Source organism: Manacus candei, unplaced genomic scaffold (assembly GCF_025592945.1).
Source record: "Manacus candei isolate 608988 ecotype Guabito, Panama unplaced genomic scaffold, ASM2559294v1 h1tg000027l, whole genome shotgun sequence".
In the NCBI taxonomy this organism is placed as follows: Eukaryota; Metazoa; Chordata; class Aves; order Passeriformes; family Pipridae; genus Manacus; species Manacus candei.
The window spans coordinates 9071943-9091176 of NW_026138075.1; the positions used below are offsets into that span (position 1 = coordinate 9071943).

At 36.0% G+C, this 19234-nt stretch overlaps 1 protein-coding gene across 8 annotated transcripts in view; it reads left to right on the forward strand.

The window, feature by feature from the left end:
• The window catches only part of PCSK5 (proprotein convertase subtilisin/kexin type 5), a 250017-nt gene that overhangs the window by 126704 nt on the left and 104079 nt on the right, over nt 1-19234 (forward strand). For all 8 annotated transcript variants that reach the window (XM_051789299.1, XM_051789294.1, XM_051789297.1 and 5 more), the window contains 2 exons: nt 3685-3785; nt 15121-15224. In XM_051789299.1, coding sequence (XP_051645259.1) covers nt 3685-3785; nt 15121-15224 — 205 coding nt within the window. The remainder of the gene's footprint in view (nt 1-3684; nt 3786-15120; nt 15225-19234) is intronic.

A 19234-nucleotide genomic window follows, 5' to 3' on the forward strand; every position in this document is an offset into this window, starting at 1 on the left:
AGTTCTTAAAACACAAAAGCCTGCTCTCCTTCAGAAATTCATTCAGGTTATCAAGGTATGCACAAGATATACACAGAATATCATGTGGCACCTTCAGTTTTAGGTATATATGGACACACAAGCTATATAGAATGAACAGTAAGTACATTTTTGTTAAAGCCTTTTCACTTCTGGGAACATAGATTCATAGAAATCAATGTGTCTTGAAGAACTGTAGCAGAAAGTAGAAGATTATTCAATTGGATCAAAAAACTCATGTCATGAAATAGGAAATAGCAAGAAATGCAGAGGCGTGGGAGGGGACGAGTGAGCATGTCCTCTGCTAGGGGAAATCCAATTTTGACCTTCATTATTAACCTCTCAGTCAGTGAAACTATGGAAAGAGTGGTGAAACAACCTTAATAATGACTATACAGAAATGGCATCTCCTTAGCTCTCCAGACCAAGTTGCTCCTATAAAACCGTTACATTGTCTAGAGCTTTTCCTTTAATAAATGTCTAGTTTTTCTGAAAGCTTTGTTCTACTGCCTATGGGAGGTAATACAGTGCATTGTGATGATTCATATAATTTTTGTCTTCCTTTTCATCAGCGTGTCAGTCTGAGGTTGTTAATTTCGTGTTGATTAAACTAGGCAGTACCAGAAACATTGTCATTGTCTTCAGTTAAACTTGGTTGATTCGACTGATTTAGAAGTGGATATAACTCATGCCCCTAGAAATATTGCATGGATTTTCTTGGGCAGTTTAATCAGCATTTTCCCTGATCAGCAATTGTTACAAAGGTACTTCAAGCATACATTTGTGTTATACTCAACAAAAGATTAAAAAATTTCTCCTTCTGCCCACACTATTGATCAGAATGACTGCTAGTACACACTAATGACAACTTCATGGTGCTGTCAAACACCACATCCTTTTATTGAGGTTATAATGTTGCTATCATGTTGTCTGGAATTTGGGGCACCATTTTTCTTCTTGAAACTTGCTCACCTGTTGGTGGTCCAGTACTCACTTTTCTTGGGATGAATGTATCAGTTCTCTGACAGTGAATCCACAGTGCTGAAAAACATGTCTTGGATGTTGGAGGTAGTTTACACCCAAACATCTCAGCTCCTTTCAGTAACTTTCCTTTGAATTAGCTCAAATGGGATTTCTGCTTACAAAGCTTTCCCTACCCATTTTTTGCTGAAATATTTGCTCAAAGAGAGATCAGGGTCTGTAGTTCAAAGTGCCGCCACAGCATCTGTTTAGAACATAAGCAAAAATGTTACCAAATAAAGACATGTCATGGATTGTTGTGCTTGATATCTGTAGTTACAGGGCAGTGAAATCACTCTGGAAGGATGCTCTCCCAGAGGATGAGAAACGAATATAGCAAAATTTGGTATGTGTTTCAGTGTAGTGAGAGAGGCTGTCCCTTAGGGAAAAGCTGCTGAAAGAGTACTTTTCCCTGCCTGAGGTCCTGTAGGCTTTACTATCCTCTAGTCCTCCAAGAAAAGCACCTGCTGCACCATTTTTATGCAGGGAACAGAGTACTCGGATACAAAAACCACAAGCATGTATTAATCACATTTTCTGCCCTCTCTTTTTCCTGGCTTTCCTTCTGATCCTCACCACAACACTGGCCACTCTTTTTCCAAATGGGATATCTGAATCGCATATATCTCTTCATGGGTGCATGTCATCCTCTAGTTCTTGAACATGTCAGTCCCACCTGCAAAATCACTACTTGGATTTGCACATGTAGGCAATGCATTGTTAGGACTGTTCCTGCTGCAGTTTCATCTCTTAATGTTGTCAGGGCATTTATGGTATTTGCATGGATAAGGCTTTTCCGAACACTGTTAATTTTCATTGTCTAAATTAATACACACTCAATAGGCAAGAAGGCAAGAGATAAAGAAATTATAGAAATATTTTCTTTATGAGGTTCCAACTTTTAACTGATGACAGATAAAGAATTATTTATGAAGAATATTAAATAATAGGGGAAAAAAGGTTCTTTCTAGACTTTATTAGTCAAGAAATCTGGCCTCTGACAAGTTCGCTTATTTAAGGATCTGACATAAATGCTTTAATCTGTCTTTTTCAATTTCTAGAAACTTTCATTTTCTTTCACTTACTCACTACTCATTTTCAACAATCATTTCCTTGGTGCTGTTAGCTCCTTCCCTATTAGAAGTCTTTTGTGTTAGCTTGCATATGCTTACGTTTTGTGAGAATTTTCAGCAGCCTTATACAAATCATGTAATATGTATGTTACTGAATATGGCTAATGTAAAGTGTAGAACCTATAGCTCCTATATGCATTTGCTTATATTCTGCTGAGACAGGATGTAGATAATTTTTCAGATCATGTTTTGTATATTTTGGGGTTTCAAAGCTGGATGGGCATTTTCACATGCCTAGTGCTTTTTTGTGGTTTTCTGATCCTCCAGTCCTCTCCTCCCCAATTTTTGTACATATCCGTATTGGAAATGGAGCACAATACTGGTGAATTAAGACACAATAATTCTGTGTGCTTAGATAAGAAGCTGTGTAGCAACTTCTCCTCTGCCCCTCAGGCAGATATTTTACATCTTGCAGTGACTGAAATTCTGAGAATAAGGTTTGGTGTCACTCACTCTCACACCTTCATGGAGGTTTCGGTGCTGTGGACTGCTGTCTTCTAACAACTGTTCTCAAGTCTGTGTGGGTTTTGCTTAAGCTTCTGTTAGGTAGCAGTGATTTCTTGCCTCTACTGCATTGCCCTTGCTAGGAACCACTTCTTCAGGAAGAGAAGCATAGAGTAGAATCACTTTAGATTAACAGTTCCATCAAAGAAGCAGGATTTAGAGTAAACACATTTTTGGTTGTGATTTACTGTCCGACAGAAAGAATCTGTATAAAATTCATTATTAGATGGAAGCATCCCAAAACTTCAGTAGAAGACTGTGCCTCTAGTTGGTATTACACATCACAGTGTAGACATTCACTTAGATTACATAAAAAATACAGGGCATCATATAATTATTTATACATAATACATAGCAATTAAAAACTGAAAATATCTAATGGACTGGTGATGGCTGGGCCAAATTTGTGATTACCATCAGCATTTTCCAATTAATTACTACTTAGTTTCATGTGATTTATTGCATAAGGCATGAAGGAATGATTAAACACAGTACTTAGCATGAGCCCAACTGTATTTTCTTCTGTCGCTTATTTCCAGTGTGATTTCTGGCAGCCTAGTTAACCTCCATACCTCTTTTATAGTCTCTAAAATGGGCATAAGCAGTCTGTATGTAGGGAGCACTATAAGATTTAGTTCATTCCTGTTCGTAGGGCACTTTGAGATTCTTGAAGTGTTCTATAAATCCAAGAGGGGCAGAGTTCTAACAGTGCAGTTTCAAACCCCTCTGCATGTTTTTCTAGTTTAAAAGTCTCTTTGTTGAGCATGCCATGAAAAAAAAAGGAAGTAACTTATGTATTCAGAACAATATAGAGAACACCTCTCTGACTTCACAAGTGACTTCAAGCTGAGAACATGTAGCATCATGTATTCAAACACCTCTTTTTTTTCCTTTCCTTGCAATGAAAGAAGAAAATACCCTCCATATACATGTGATTCATACAAGCAAATAAAACCTGCTCTTATTTCTGAAGTTGTGTTCTAAATTTCACACATTCAATTTCTTCCAGATCACCACAGACCTGAGGCAGCGTTGCACAGACAGCCATACTGGAACTTCAGCCTCTGCACCTATGGCTGCAGGCATCATTGCCCTGGCACTGGAAGCAAAGTAAGATCTGAGTTGTACTCTGAAAAAAAAAAATAAACATACAGAAGGATCTTTCTGATTTGTCCAGCACCTTTATACAAGGGATCTCAAAGTTCTTTGGAAACTTTGTTATCATAATTTACAGTATCCTTCTGAGAGCAGGAAAGATCTCCATGCTTATTTCACATGCAGGAAAGCTAACACTGTGGAGGTGTCAACAGAGTACTCAGTGTTGAAGTAACTTGAAACATTGTTGAGCGCAGGTGGTTTCCATTAAATGGTGCGTAGCATCCTCACAGTGTTGTAAAGCACCTCACAGTGCTGCCCAGATCTGCTCTGCTCTGCAGGCTACTGTAGGTCACCTCCTGCATTCATCAGCTTCCTCTTAGCAATTCTTGAACATTGAAGGAGGTTTTGGGATGATGTTAGCCTACCCTGATAATATAATTAAAAAAGTAAAAATTCTCAACTTAATCATGCTCACACAAATCTGTTTTTTAACATGGGTTAAGTTCCTCAGCTCTAAAAACCATGGATAATGTACTTCAGAAGACCTTTAACCTTTAGCTCAGAAACATTTCTGTCTTACAAACGTTTTCTCAACTGCGGGATTTTGTTCTTTTTGTCTAATATATATATCTTTAATGTGCTTCATGGAGCAGCAAAAATATGGGAGATTTTTCAGGTAAATGTATATTTGAAAACCTTTTGAATTAGTTTGTGCTCTTTTGGATAAGATTTGCAGGCTTAAGGTGGAATGCTCCACCCCAAATCCTACTCAAAATCAAGCACTAGGAGATAGATTCTGTTAAATTCTGAAGAAAACTAGTTTCCTCTGGGAGCAACCAGTTCCTTTGAATGCAGTAAACAATTTGGACACAATGATAATTTCAAATTGTATGTAATTTGTAACAGTAGAATTATGTTTCCATGTTTCATATTACTTTTTTGAAGACAGCTTGGCCCAATATTCAGCACGGAATACTTTTTTGGTGTTGAGTTATAATAATAATAATAATAATAATAATAATTTGTAATTGAAGACCTGACAAAATCTTAAGTGGTGAAGTACTTGTGTCAATATAATTATTTTTTCTTAATGCAGTCCTTAGAAACAAAGGTATTTTGAAAATTCAATATAATGCTATTGTGGGTTTTTTAATCTCTTCTTAATCTGTTTTAAAATCATTAAATTAATTTCAAACAATCTGGTAGTGCAGATAAGATTGCAAGTGTGTACATTTCATTTTGCTGAATGTTTTTCTTACTATTTCTTAATGAACTGAGGTTGCTCATAATTGTTTTTTTTATGTGATGTTTTGTATGCATTTTCTAACAAATTATTCTTGTAATTGAAAGTTTCATAAAGTTTTAGCACTCAAGACATACTAACAATCTATTTCTGATTGTGACATCTTAATACACACTGAGAAGTTTCCACTTTTTTCTCTGTGAACTTGGGTGAATATACCAGTGGGAAATCCATGTTAGTATTTTTTATGGACTAGTATTTTTTTTTCCAAATTAATAGTTGCTATGATAGGCACAAAGACAAGACTATTAAAGCTTCAAATGTGGTGGTGGAGACAAAATGTGCCAGTAACTAAATATCCTAGGCACTTTTTGTATTTGTAGTACTCTGTTCCATGGTGCTAACAAGAGTTTCAGGGTGAAAATGTGTTGATTTTGCCTCCTTTCAGACTCTGTTCCATTTCATTATATGGAGGGGTTTTATTTTTTTCTGTATCTTAGCCTATGTATTTCAATAGATCCAAAGGAATTACATTAATAATATTACAAATGTGGTTTCATTCATTTATATTCCATTCACTAATTTTTCTCTCCTATGTGTACTTAAAATATGCTGTTGCTGCTGCTGTCCACAACCATTAAATAAAATAAAATTTTTTTAAAAAATTTAAAAAAAAAAGAGAGAGAGAGAGAAATTAGGGAGAGAAATATTTCCTGGTTTCCCATGCCAGGTTTTTTTTATTTAGGTTGGAGAAATTTTTGGTCTGTGAAGTTATAGATTATGAAGTAAGGCCTTTAATATTGCAGGGAGATCATATCATGATATATTGAATTTTAATGTCTGGGATTTCTTTATATGGAATCTATTCAGATTATTTTATGCAGTTTTTAAATGGTAATTCTTATTTATGTGATTTGAAATTTTGGAATGTATTTTTCACCTGTGATACCTGCCAAGTTAGGTGACCCTAACTAAATGCTGGAAATTAAAGTATGCAAAAAGAAGCTTTGAAGCCATCTAAGCATTTTCTGCAGTACTTTTAAAATACATGGGATTTAAAGGGCGCATGAAATGGCAGCATAGTGCAACTGCTTACTGGAACTAGTTTGCATTCAAACAGACTTTGTATTTTTATGAACTCTTCCTTAAATTCCCTGTTAGTACCTGTACTAATGGCACTAAGTGCTTATATGAGATTTTTTTAAAAGACAAGATGGAAAGGGGTTTTGCAAGTTTAATTACATTCTCCATACAGCAAGCTTCTTAAAAATTGTTGCCCTTAGTCCTGAACATTTCTTGACTATGTTTGTAATAATGAATAGTTTCATTCCACTTTGTGCTGGAAAACACAATAAATTATACCATGGAAGGGTTTCAAGCCTATGAGGTCAGTTTTCCCCAGTAGCCAAGTTCTGTTCCTGGGAGACATCAGGAGTTGAAAAGAGCACTAATATGGCCTGGATGTGAGTTAGAACAGCCAAGAGGTTGCTTCAACTCACATGCAAAGGTACATTAAACCAATGGAAAATGAGCGAGGCAGATTTACACTACAACCTTCCACTTTCTTTCTTTGACAAGCCCCAGATGGCAGGATTGGCGAATAGCTGATGGAGGATCTCTGACTTTCCTATTGATTTGAACCCTCCAGTTAGCTGTTCCTTCCAACTGGGATCTGCTCCCGAAATCCTGGTAACAAATTGTTTGGGGATGATGTTCTACATGCTACCCCAATTTCTAATTATGTGAACACTTTTTTTTTTTTTTGGATCCAGTATTTAAGTATCAAATGATGTGTTTTCCTTCAGGAATGAAAGAATTGTAGTTGAGTTTCAGATTGTTTGTTTGGAATCCCTGCAGGTGCAATACAGAGTTGTAGATAGACAACAATTGTCACTCAAAGACAGGCGCTATGAGTAAATGCTTGCTTGTGTGTTGCACTTCTCAGTCATTACAAAATGTCAAATTTTTCTAATTGTAAACCTGCAAATAAGTATAATCAATTTAGTCCACAGAAGCAGCAATGTTGTTACTAAAAATAAACTACTTGCATTACACAGTACCATCTACACTTGGTACCAGAAATACCTTTTCTCACTGATGAAAAGTTTTAATTTGGAATTTGGGGGAATCAGAGTGAGAAGAGACAGTATGCCCATATTTGTTCTATTGTTCTTCCTTTGAAGAAGCCAAATTTAAAAAAAAAAAAAAACAACTGATGTTTCTGAAGACAGAAAAATACATTATACATCCCCAATTGAACTGCATGTTCCACTGTCTGTAAGCCAATGCATATTTTCCTCCCCAAGGTATATAAACTACAGTTTGATGACTAAGAATCAGCAGCTGAAATGGAAGTGGTCTGCTGTGTTTCTACTGTGTGGTACACTCAGTGGTATGGCTTTGGAGAGAGTTTATTTTCTTCTATGACTCTCTTCACATGAGCAATATAGAATCATAGAATCATAGAATGGTTTGGGTTGGAAGGGATCTTAAAGATCATCTAGTTCCAAATCCCCTGCAATGGGCAGAGACACCTTTCATTAGACAAGGTTTCTCAGAGCTCCATCCAGTCTGGCCTTTACATTTTTGGAGTAGTTTGCTCTTAATACTGAAGTATCTGAAAAACATAACCATTAATAAATTCTTAATTTAGAACCTGTGTTGCTCTTGAGCTTTAACCACCTCTGAAATTGCAGTTATTTGTTTCCCATTTTAAGGTCCTCTTTCCAGTTACATGTAAAGTTGCCAAAGAATAATCATTAGTGCTGAAATTTTCTATTTAACTTGCTATAAACATCTTTAAAGAAAATTTCATCCAGGCATTTCTTAAATTCAGTCTAGACTAACAACAAATAATGTTTGATTGTGATAATTTTTAAGTTTGTTATTGAGATTTTCTGTGTTTGTGCTTTGGAGCAACAGCTAGAAATAAAACAAGTGGTTAGCCATTGTTCTGATGCCAGGGCAACGCCTTTAACTTTTAAAGGCTTTTCAAAAATCTCAGTTGACATTTTCTCAGTTGAGACTTTTAAGAGTTTGGCAGCTCTATCCCCTGTAGTTTCTTGGCTCTCCAAGTGTTCCCCAGACCCAGCTTTTAGAGGCTTCTCTCTGAAGTTACTCTTTGGGTGCTGCTGGCTGTTCACCTTGAAAGCAGGGAGCCCATCTGCTTTTTTCTGTCACCATTCTAGCAGGAGGAAAATGAGGAAGGCTGAAGACAAGCAGTTTCACAGGACTGCAGTCTCCCTGAATTCAGTCTTTTGAGATTCCATCTACTACAACAGTGTCATAGCTCAACTGTATTAGAAGTGATCAGCATCACTGGACTTGGAAGAAAGGTCAAATCAATAGCCTGGCTACCGTGCTAACCATATCTTCCTGCATTAAACTAAAATAATGTAAGCCTTCCCCACCTGCACAGCTATAGCTGGTTCTAAAAGTGGCAACTAACCTAAGGTTTTGCTGACATTTCCTGTTATTCAGTAGACTGTGTGCACTGTCTTTTGGACAGTCCTGTTTCATTCTTCCTTTGGAGAAGGCACGATAAAGGTTGTGATTCAGATACCTTTCTCTCAAGGGTTTTCTCTTCCCAATTTCATTATTATCAGCCTGCAGTTAGGCCATTGTTTGTTTGATTTTTGGCACTTATGATTTTTTTATCTTTGGGGAAAATGCAATACTCTGTAGGCTCTGAATCTTCCACCTCTGTGTGAACAGCGCATTTGGCACAGGTACACCAGAACACCATTGCTGGTGGGTGTGTTGCTGCCTAGCCTGCTGTTAATCTAAAGGGATACATCTGTCATATCCTGTCACAATTTCTCTGGGTTGTATCCTAAAAACCAATATAAAGATAATGCAAAAGATGGATTTTCGTGTTTTTCTTTCACAGTGAGGGTGGTAAAACACTGAAACTGTTTGTCCACAGAGGTGGTGGATGCCCCATCCCTGGAAACATTCAAGGCTAGGTCGGATGGGGTTCTGAGCAATCTGATCTAAACATACTCATAGTATGTTTAGTATGAGTGATGTGCTGAAGTTATTTAGTGACTGTTCGAATGGTAGCATGCCTTTCCACAGTGAAATCCGTCAAATATCACTACACTTTAGAATGTGATTGGTTTAAATGATGTGTTCTTAATGAGTGTTAGTCAGCAATTTGGTTTCACACGTGTATCACTACTCTTCTTTCTCCAGTACCTAACTTAAGCTTTTAATGGAAAAAGAGGAGAAATATGATAATGAGTGTAAAAGGCTGTTGATAGCAATTTTGATCGTAGAGAGATATTTCAAAAAATGTCATTAATTGCGCATCTTTTTAAACAGAGTTCTACCAGATATGCCATTAAAGCTACTGGTAACTGACCTTTGACATACAGTACCTTCAGTTGCCATTAATTGTTTTTTAAGGGATTGTCATCGTCAGTCAGACTTGGGTTTCTTTCAAAGGGAATTGGGTAAAATTCAACACAAATCAGAAATTAGCAGTAGTGACATATTTCTGACAAGATATTTGGAACTCAGAAAAACAGTGTGAGCAAAGAAGGAACTGAAATCTAACTCCGAAGTAAACAAATAGTTTTGTTTGATATACCAGTTGAATGAACAGTGGCTTACCAGGTCAGAAAATGAAGGAGAAACTTAAGTTGCATTTATGGGGAAAGACCTACGTACTAATCACCAAGTACATAATGTTCATTTCTTTCCTAGCAGGAAGTTAACAGGATTACGTGCAGAGTTACATGACAATTAGAACATATGGGGATGTCAGACATGTCAAAACACAGACGTGTCAAAACACGTCAATAATGTATCCATGACTGGCTAAATACTCGTTAAACACTGGAGTCCATTTTTCTATCTTCTTATTTTCAGGATTGAAATAGTTATGGTGTAGACCATTTAAACACGTAAGCACAACAGTAGAGGCTGTCCTAATGCCTCATTGCTTCTGAAATTCTGTGCTACAACAGAAATCTGCACATTGATTCTTTATATGACCTGGGAAAGAAGAACGTCTCCCATTAGCATAGCTAAAATAATCCTATGCATGGGTCTATATATTGGAGTCATTGGGACAGGTAGTAGGGTGGTAGATCTCATAGGAAAATTTGGCTGATTACTATTTCTTATGGATTTTTTTTTAATTTATCAATTTAAAGGTGGTGCTATGTGATGAAAATGATCTCTTACTGCTCTACAAGATGTCTAAGACACAGAGACTCTTTTTATAGCAATAATTATTCACGTCTGTTCTCTCATAGCTAGGATTTCCAAAGAAGGTTATTTGATAATTCCAAATTGAATGGTGCACCCTGTGATACTGTATTTTACCTCAATCCTTTGGAGAAAAGTTTATGCGTTCTTTCAGCGCTTCTCATCACACTGCTATTTTTTCAAGAAACATTTTTTTTCATATAGGCCACATTTATCACATTCAAATTGCTGATTATGAAGATAATGTAGCAATCATTATTCATGTTGCTAACCATATAATTTTGCTAAAAAAAAAAAGCAGCAACAGAGCAAAGTTTTGTCCTATTTATTTATTGCATTGAGTGATATTTTTTCCACCTGTTGTTTACTCTGAACAATTATTATTGGCACAGTATCACTGTACCAAAGGACAGAGCCTGAATTCTGTACTATTTTCTGTATTAGCCCAGTTGTGTCACTAGGGAGACTACTTGTGGAATGAAGAAATCAGCTTTGGCCAAAAAGGACAATCTACTCGTAATTTCTAAAGATCCTGCTTAAAGATATAATTGCTGTAATATATTTTATTCTTCTTACTTCATAAATATTTTGAGAAGCCTGGAGGAAGAGAGTTGTACCTTAGAGTATCACTTGTTGGTAAAGGACACAGCATTCATTATTTTTTAACTGCTGCACAAGCATTTTGGTATGCACTTCTGTTTATTCTGGTTTGATTTTGAGTATTGTGTGGTATGTATAATCCCAAGGCAATTTTAGATGAGACATTGAGAAATAAAATCACTGGAAGGAAAATGTCCATTTTTTAGATCAGTCAATTAGTTTGATAACTGTTCTTGTTAATGCATTTGTTCATCTCAAGATATTTAGCCATTAATTCTTCTGAGATTATTCAAATAGTAAATCAATTAACATGAGTGACACCTTGTCTGGATCTGAAGCCCTCATGGCTAGCAAAAAACTGTTTACTCACTTAGGAGCCAATTTTGACATGTTTTACAAATCTTTGACCAATTGTGTGATTTTTGCGGATGCTTTAAAATTGACTTCTAGTCTATCTTGTTTAAAAATAAGTAAAAAAAAGTCCTTCTTTCTTCAAATGAACTGGTATTTTGACGTAATTCCAGTTTCTATATTTTTCTTTTTTCTTTTTGTTTTCTTCTTCTTTTTTTGGTTCAAGTTTCTGCAAAAAATAATGGCAAATAATTGCAGACCTATTTTGTTTCAAATGAAATGTCTACTGTAGAGAGAAGATTTCAATCTGACTACAGTGAAGGAGCTACAGTAGGCTTCAGAAACTGATTTCAGTGTTGTTCATATGCTGTTAAATCTCTTAGATATAAATATGCCCAAGTTGCCATTCCTTGCGAAGAAAATATAGAAATCTTATGGATTGCACAGTAAGCAAGCAGATTTGGATATTGCATAAGGGACAGACTGATTTAACTATATACAATGTTGTGTCCTGGAAATCAGATTTTTGATCAAGATTTTCTGGCATAGAAAATCTTACATTATTTTTTATTATTACCTAAGGATAGGAAATAGAACAGCAAATGGCTCAGTTTTCAAGATCTACCATGATTTTGTTTTCAGAAATAAATCATAATTCTGAGAGATAATCTCATTTGTTGACTGATCAACTAAGTCCAGTTTATGTGAGGCTGGTATTATAAAGTGAAAACTGCTATATCCTTACATCCTTTATCTAAACATAGTTAGATCCACCATTAAGTCCATCATTCCATTTTAAATAGTGAGTTTAGTGTTCCCTGTCTTGATTCCCTGCTTTAGAAGTTGAGAAGAGTATTTTAGTGCCTTGTTGTTTTTCACCGCTATCATGGTCAACTTGCTTTATAAAATAGCAGATTTTTCAGATTCCAGATTATAAAGAATGTAGCTCTCGGGATTCCTGGAGGTCTTCCTGAATTCTTGAAACATGTTTTTCTAAGACTTTGCACTGGCTCCCAGTGAAATTCCTGAGGTGGTATAAAATCTACTTTTTTTTTTTTTTCTTGAAGCGTGTTACGTGACTGTACAAGCATGCCCTATCTTGCAAACCCTTAATGCTCCTTACATTCCATAAGGTTTTTTTTAATCTTCTTTTTCAGTAATTTTTACCAACTCAGTTGGATAAACAATTACTGTCATTCTAGTCCAACAATCTAGTGTGAGAAATCGCACCATAAGAAAAAAAAGTACCTATGGGCATATTAATGTTTTAAAAAATGATCAGGGACAGAAAGCATAAGCTCTCATTAAATACAACAGAATATTTTAAATATCGTAATACCCTTATATCTTGTAGCCAAAACCAGAGAAATTGAATGGCTGTGAATTGATAAAATTTGAAAGAAATTACAAAAAATCTGGCTACAATTAATGAGATGTTTATTTAAAACTCACCTTCCTTCTTGAGATTATTCCATCTCCTCTTTCTGTATCAACCACAAACATAAACAGGACTTTCTGTGTTGACTCTAAAAAAATGCGTGCCGCTTCCTGTGGTGCCCCAGATGTTGGTGGAAAGGTGCTAGGTTACATCGGCCTTCCCATGGTCCACACAAACCCACTGAGAAGTGTTCTCCTGTGGAAAATTTACATTCAGAATTAAAATCATATTACTGCAAAGGAAATGAGAAAAATATGTATAGTTCCATGTTTTTTCACTTTTGTTTCATTATACCATACAATCTTGTCACTTAAAAGAATTCTGACATTTTCAGGCAACTCCTACTTGTTTTCAAGCATATGATTTATAAGGCTGTAGGAAAATAAAACATATAAAAATGAGTTACATGCGACTGAATGTCATATATGTCCCAAGTTTTTCTCTTCTGTATGGAATGACAGACCATGATTTTGCAACTTGTTTTCATTTTCAGTAATTCCACCAACACAAGTTAATTTCCGTTATTTAATACTCAAGAATTTATATCTACATGCACACAGAACACAGGCTAGGAGGGAGGTTTTCTATGAACAAGTTGACTACTGGTTTGCAGTAACTCCTCTGCGCCTACTGCCTTCTCCTAAAGCTGCAGCTTGTGGAAGCTGAAATTTATCACCTGAGAAACTAAACTGGTGCATCTTGAATGAAAAACAAAGTCTCCATTTCTTCACAGATTGTCTAATGTATTCACTGATTGCTTTCTAATTGCTTGATTTTGGCTCACAGGATAAGCAGGATTCTACTTCCATGTGTAAGTGCCATAAAGCACTGATTACCCAGGTATTTCCAAAAAGACATTGCTTTGACAAAACAAGTCCTGGAAGGTGTGAACAGTGTATGTGGGATGCCAATCCGTGAAACATTCATTTCTGTACATCAAACAGAGAGACGAGTGAGATTTTTCTGTCTTCCCTGTCAGGACAACTTAAAACATTTCTGCATGTTTGTTGTTGCCCTCTGTGTGTTTTATCAAATTATTTCTCTTTGAAATTTCTTGTAACGTGACTATGTAACTTGTAGCTCTTGGAACTTGTTTTAGTTGTATAGGGTCACTTCATGTGACAGCAATGTCCCCCTCATCCCAGAATGTGACCCATTCACAGTCACCCCTGGGCTGACCTTCCCCACACTCCTATGGCTGTTGTTTTGGTGTACTTTCTACCAACAAATGGAAACAAGAGCCCAAGTATAATGCCATAGAGATAAGTGCTGAGACTGAGTCACTTTTCTGATGGTCCAAATGACTTTCTAGTCTGAGAGACACAAGAGCATGTGTTAAGAAACTGAATCAAGGTTTCCCAGGTTTTCAGTGACTGCCAGTCCTGGTCAATGTAGACTGCCAATTTTGAGTCTGATAAACTTCATTCTGGTCTGTCTTCATCATTACAGTTGAGTGGAATTGTGGCAGTGCGTGCAATAGGGGCAGATAATGATCCTCTGAGAATGATACTTAGTGACTGGTGTTCTACACCACAGTACTTTTTTCCTCTTCATTGTTTAGTGGCTCAGTTTATCATTCCCTCTATTAAACTGCATTTTTAAAGACAATGCTATTGGTCTTCTTACAGATAATAGAAAAACTGAAAAATTGGAAGGAGAAAGAAAAAATACCCCAATGATTGTGCATGTCGATCATCTTCTAAGTAAAGAAGTTCTCCTTGATGTGGATATAGAAGAAACAGGAAAACTGCAGTCCCTAAAGATTTCCCCTAGTCCTACAAGATAAAATGTGTATTAAAAACAGCGAGGATAGAGATGGCATCTTCTTTCATCTTCTGGGTGGACAGGTTATTAGGAATCCCTTAAAGGAGTACACATCTATGCAATCAGCTACTTGTTCTGCAGTCCCTTGAAGGAATACATATCTGTACAATCACGTACTTGCTCTGTAACTATCCAGCTGTCCAGATGCAGTGCTGACTGCTTGGTCCTCTTGAAAAATATGCATAGACCCTCAGAATTCCAAGACCAGAGGTAGACAAATTAATTGCAAGAGAGGCACCTGGAATAAGTTCAATAGGAACTGGAAGTCTAAAGGAATTGCCAGCTCGACCTAGCAGTTAGTGAGGTTTAGTAGAGCTTTTCAGCAAGCCAGAAGTTTGATTTCTTCTCCTTTGGACTTACTGGAGTGCAGTAGTTGGTGTTCATAAAAGTTGCGTCTGTGTGAAATGTGCTACTTCATCTTCCCTGAGGTTTTATATAATAGAATGTTATCATATATTGTTACAGTCTGCTTATTTCAAACCTCACAGATGTATAAATAATTTCGTGTAGTATTTCTGTAAAATTAGGACATGTTCTTTTGAATGGAGCAAAGGAAAGCAGAGAAGGTAAATGATGGTTGTTTTGCTTTGGATACTTTTCAGCTTACATGACCTTGTATCCCTAAATCCTGATAAAATATGTCTGATCTGTGACTTTGTCTTTCCCCTTTTTCATAGTCCATTTCTGACCTGGAGAGACATACAGCACATTATTGTCAGGACTTCACGTGCAGGACATCTGAATGCTAATGACTGGAAAACCAATGCAGCTGGCTATAAGGGTGAGAGCTTTCTTTCTTCTTTGCCATCACAATATATTATTTGATATTTTTGAAGAAGAAATAATCTCAAGTAGTTTGTCTGACTCCCTATGCTATGTGTAGTTTGGAGACTTTTCAGTCTCAATCTTACTGGGCCTATCTTCTTTCTCTTACATAAGGGAAACCTTTTAGAAGGACTAAACCAAAAAGTGTCAGCTACTAAATACGTTGGCCAGATCTTCTTAGTCCCTTTAAATCCTGTCTCATGCGCTGCTGGCAGAAGACAAAGTAAATTAGTGGTGTATTTATATTTTATAGCTAGTATTCTGATAAAATAGTCTAGAGTTGAAGATACAGCAATTTCTGAATTCCATCCGTGTTCTCATTCAGAATTATTGACAATTTTGATTTAAAATGACAAAATGGTATTTTAAATTTTTTTTCTTTATGATCAACCCTATATTATTTATATGTAGGATTTCTGTCAGATTTAGGATAAAATAAAATCTTGAACTATCATGACTTTTAATGGGACCTACTATACTGCTCAGTCACCTGTTTTCTAAAAATCTTGTTTTCTAAAAATTTAGTTTTCTAAAATCTTGTACAGTCTTGTAGATTTGATTAAAGCTACATCTTTTAAATATGTTTTCACTTTTGTAATGCAAGTAGAGGTAAATGCTTGTGCCATTAAATAGGATATATATTTTCAGGATGGCTTAAAACTGAACCTTGAATCCTTACAATGTTGTATTTCAACGCAGATTGTCTGCTGATTCCCATTCACTGCATTATTACTGCATTCAATTTGTATTGCATCCAAACAAAACCTTGGAATGGCTTCTTTCTGATTTTCTTTTCATGACAATTCCACCCAAGACTGACATAGTTTTTTGAAGATGAGAGTTGATCTGTTTTGTGCCAAGATCTCCCAAGAGATAAATGTAATATAAAAGAATCATCAAATCTTTACCCTGGTTTCACTTTAAAACTGAAGCCTAGATTTAATCTATTTCAGATCAAGGCACTGTTACCATAGAGCATCTTTAATATATAATTCTGACCTATGACATTTCTGCTGCAATGGAATAGAAATCAAACAAAAAAACCCAACTTGTTTTTGGATCTAAACCGGTTTCTAACTACAGAGGATAGATTTAGAAATAGATACTTAACTTGAACCCCCTAATCATTTGAAGGTTATATGTTCAAGGGCCTGATTTTGTCCCAGTTAAAAGTGCATGCCCACACACAAAAAACATACGTAATGAGAAATACATGATTCCTTAATTGCAATAACATTACAATATTTGTTATTGTGAAACATCTCCCAGGATTTAAAAAGTTTTGGCAGGAGATCGTTACTGTGTTGTTACTGTATCATCAGTTTGTTGAAGCTATATGAAGGTCAAAGAACACTTTTCAAGTAGCATAAAGCAGAGATTTTTTTTTTCTATAACTCACTTCCAAATTCTATATTTTTATGTTTTTCCAGTTGTTGCCTAAGAGAGTCAAACACCCTGGGAGACATTTCACAGCAGCTGTCACTCATTATCAAAGGAAAGGTCACACTAACACAACCAACAGTAGCAGTATTGGCAGCAGGACTTACACTGTGGGACCACTGGAGCTTGCTTATTCTGAATCTGTGGAGCCACACATTTTTTCTATGCATTATAGCATATGTATATAGTAAAGAAAAGGGGTGGAAGGATGTTTCTTCTCCACCTGTGTTAAGTCATGAATATAGATAAGCTCAGCTGGGTAACTCAGATTCAGAAAAACGGCTTGACCTGACAACACTCCACTGTAGACTCCATGGTGGAATTGAAAAAGAGGAAGACAATCTAAATGCCTTTACCTCTGTACAGCTCCAGGAGTCAACCTTAACCCAAATAAAAACAGTAGTTTTAGCTTAAATTATTTTGGCAACTTAGGCTGAGCGCATGGTTCCAATAAAAATACAGCTCTCTTTAAACCTCTATTGATTTTGGAAGAAGGAGAAGCAAAGATTTAGATTAAATCACAACATCTGAACCTGAATTAAAAGGGGGATTTGCATACTGCTGCTTGCAAGACTGAAACAGGTTTTTTTACTATTGCACATGCCAATATTTAGGATAATATTACACTATTATCCTTCACTATCACAGAGATAGTGAATCCACATAGAACACTTAAAGTGTGGTTTTTCATAGATGAACTACTCTGATCAGAATGAGTTCCTTAAGGAATTGTATCATAATTTTGTTGATAACAAGATACATATTTCTTCCACAGTGTGTTCTTAAGAAGAGAAGGGATGGGAGATTATTTTTAATTATCTAAAGGAGAGACAGTCACAAGTATCAGTCTGCTTTTCTTCAATGCATACTAGTGGAGGAAGAAGAAAACAAGAATAAAAAGAGAGACAGGCTTGCCCCTTTAGAAATGAGAACTGAAAGGGTAAAAAGCAGCAAAACTTGGAAAAACCTCTCACTCAACAAAGGGTCAGCAAGAACTGGTAACTGAAAGTGGGTCAGCATGCCATTTCAGAGGGCTGTTTTGCTGGTCTGCATGGCAACCCTCTCCCTTTCTATAGTCCCGGGCAGTGTTTTGCTACTGCAGAACACACAGAAGGAGCTCACGGATGTCATTACTGGTTTCAAGCTCTCCTTTTTTTACTCTCTTACATTTATACAAAGGAAGATTAATTCATGAAAAACACTTGAGCCAACTAGTCATTTGCTAAAGCAGTTCTTGTTATTTGTTTAATTTTCTGGCAAGTAAACAACATTCGTTAAATGCATGTCAAAAGAATTAACTTAGAAATGAACAAGAATTTTTTTTATTTTTTATTTTTTTATTTTTTTTTTTTAGTTGTTTTCTTGTAAGACAGCATGTATCTTTTCTCAGGAACTTGTTACTTGGTAGTCTCAAAAAGAAAGACTTGAATGCTCATTTCAGGATCTTCTCTGGTTAGTTAGTTTGTCAATAGAGGGAGCTTTTAATAATTAAAGCTGTTAATTACTGATTTTATGGAAAAATACTTGAGAACATCTGTTTTTGTGAAGATATCAAAACTGCTGATCTGTTTCTGCTATGGCAGATTGTATGCAAAGGCTCCTTGTTCTGCCAGCTGTTTAGTCAACAGCAGAGCCTGCAACTGCATTCATAAAAGGAAATTCTGTGTTAATTCTAACCTGTCTCTGGGTTGAAAGACACAAAATGAAACACTGCAGTTTTAAGCAAAATGATCAAACCATGTGAGCAGTTCTTTGTAAATGAAGCTCCAAATACTGTCAAAAACTGCCTTTGGAGAAACAGACCGTTCACTAATTTGTAGGGAGATTTTTAGAGAACATACTTCACTCTTCCTGGCTCTAAAGCGTAGACAATAACACTTCAGTTCAGTGAAATAAAATGCTAGTGAAAGATAAGATAAAATGAAATCAAAACTCTCGCCACTTTTTTCAGTTCCAGACCATTCCTAGGCCCAGTGGAGATATTATTCCTACAGAAACTGAGTCACCTCAATTGCCAAGGAGTAAGAGACTACCAGAGTTATGTCACATCCCTTTAGGTTAGCTGGAATATCTGCTACTTCCACCAAAGAGTGACCAGTGAAAAGGATTAGTCACTTAATGTTTTACAGCTTTTTAATATAATTGCTAATTACAATATTAAATAAAATTGGTGATTATTCTTGTTGTAAGTAGAGCATTAACAGTCTGGGAGTGAGAAATAGACAAGCCTATCTAGGCTCCTAAATAAGAGACCTAGACTGGACAGATTTAAGTAGTGGTAACCAGTAGCCAGGAACAAATTCAGAAATGAGCTTGAAAATCTTCACAACAATATGTGCATTTCAGAGAACACAAATAAACTATTCGTAAACACCCTACTGCATGTTTTCAGTTACTTTAAAATATAAATAAATTTAAAATTATGTTTTAAAAATGTCAGAAGTTGACATAAGACTTTTGAAAAATAGCAAACCCTTTTGAGTGGTTATGTCAATAAGTCAAAGCTCTTCATATATCAAAAGACCT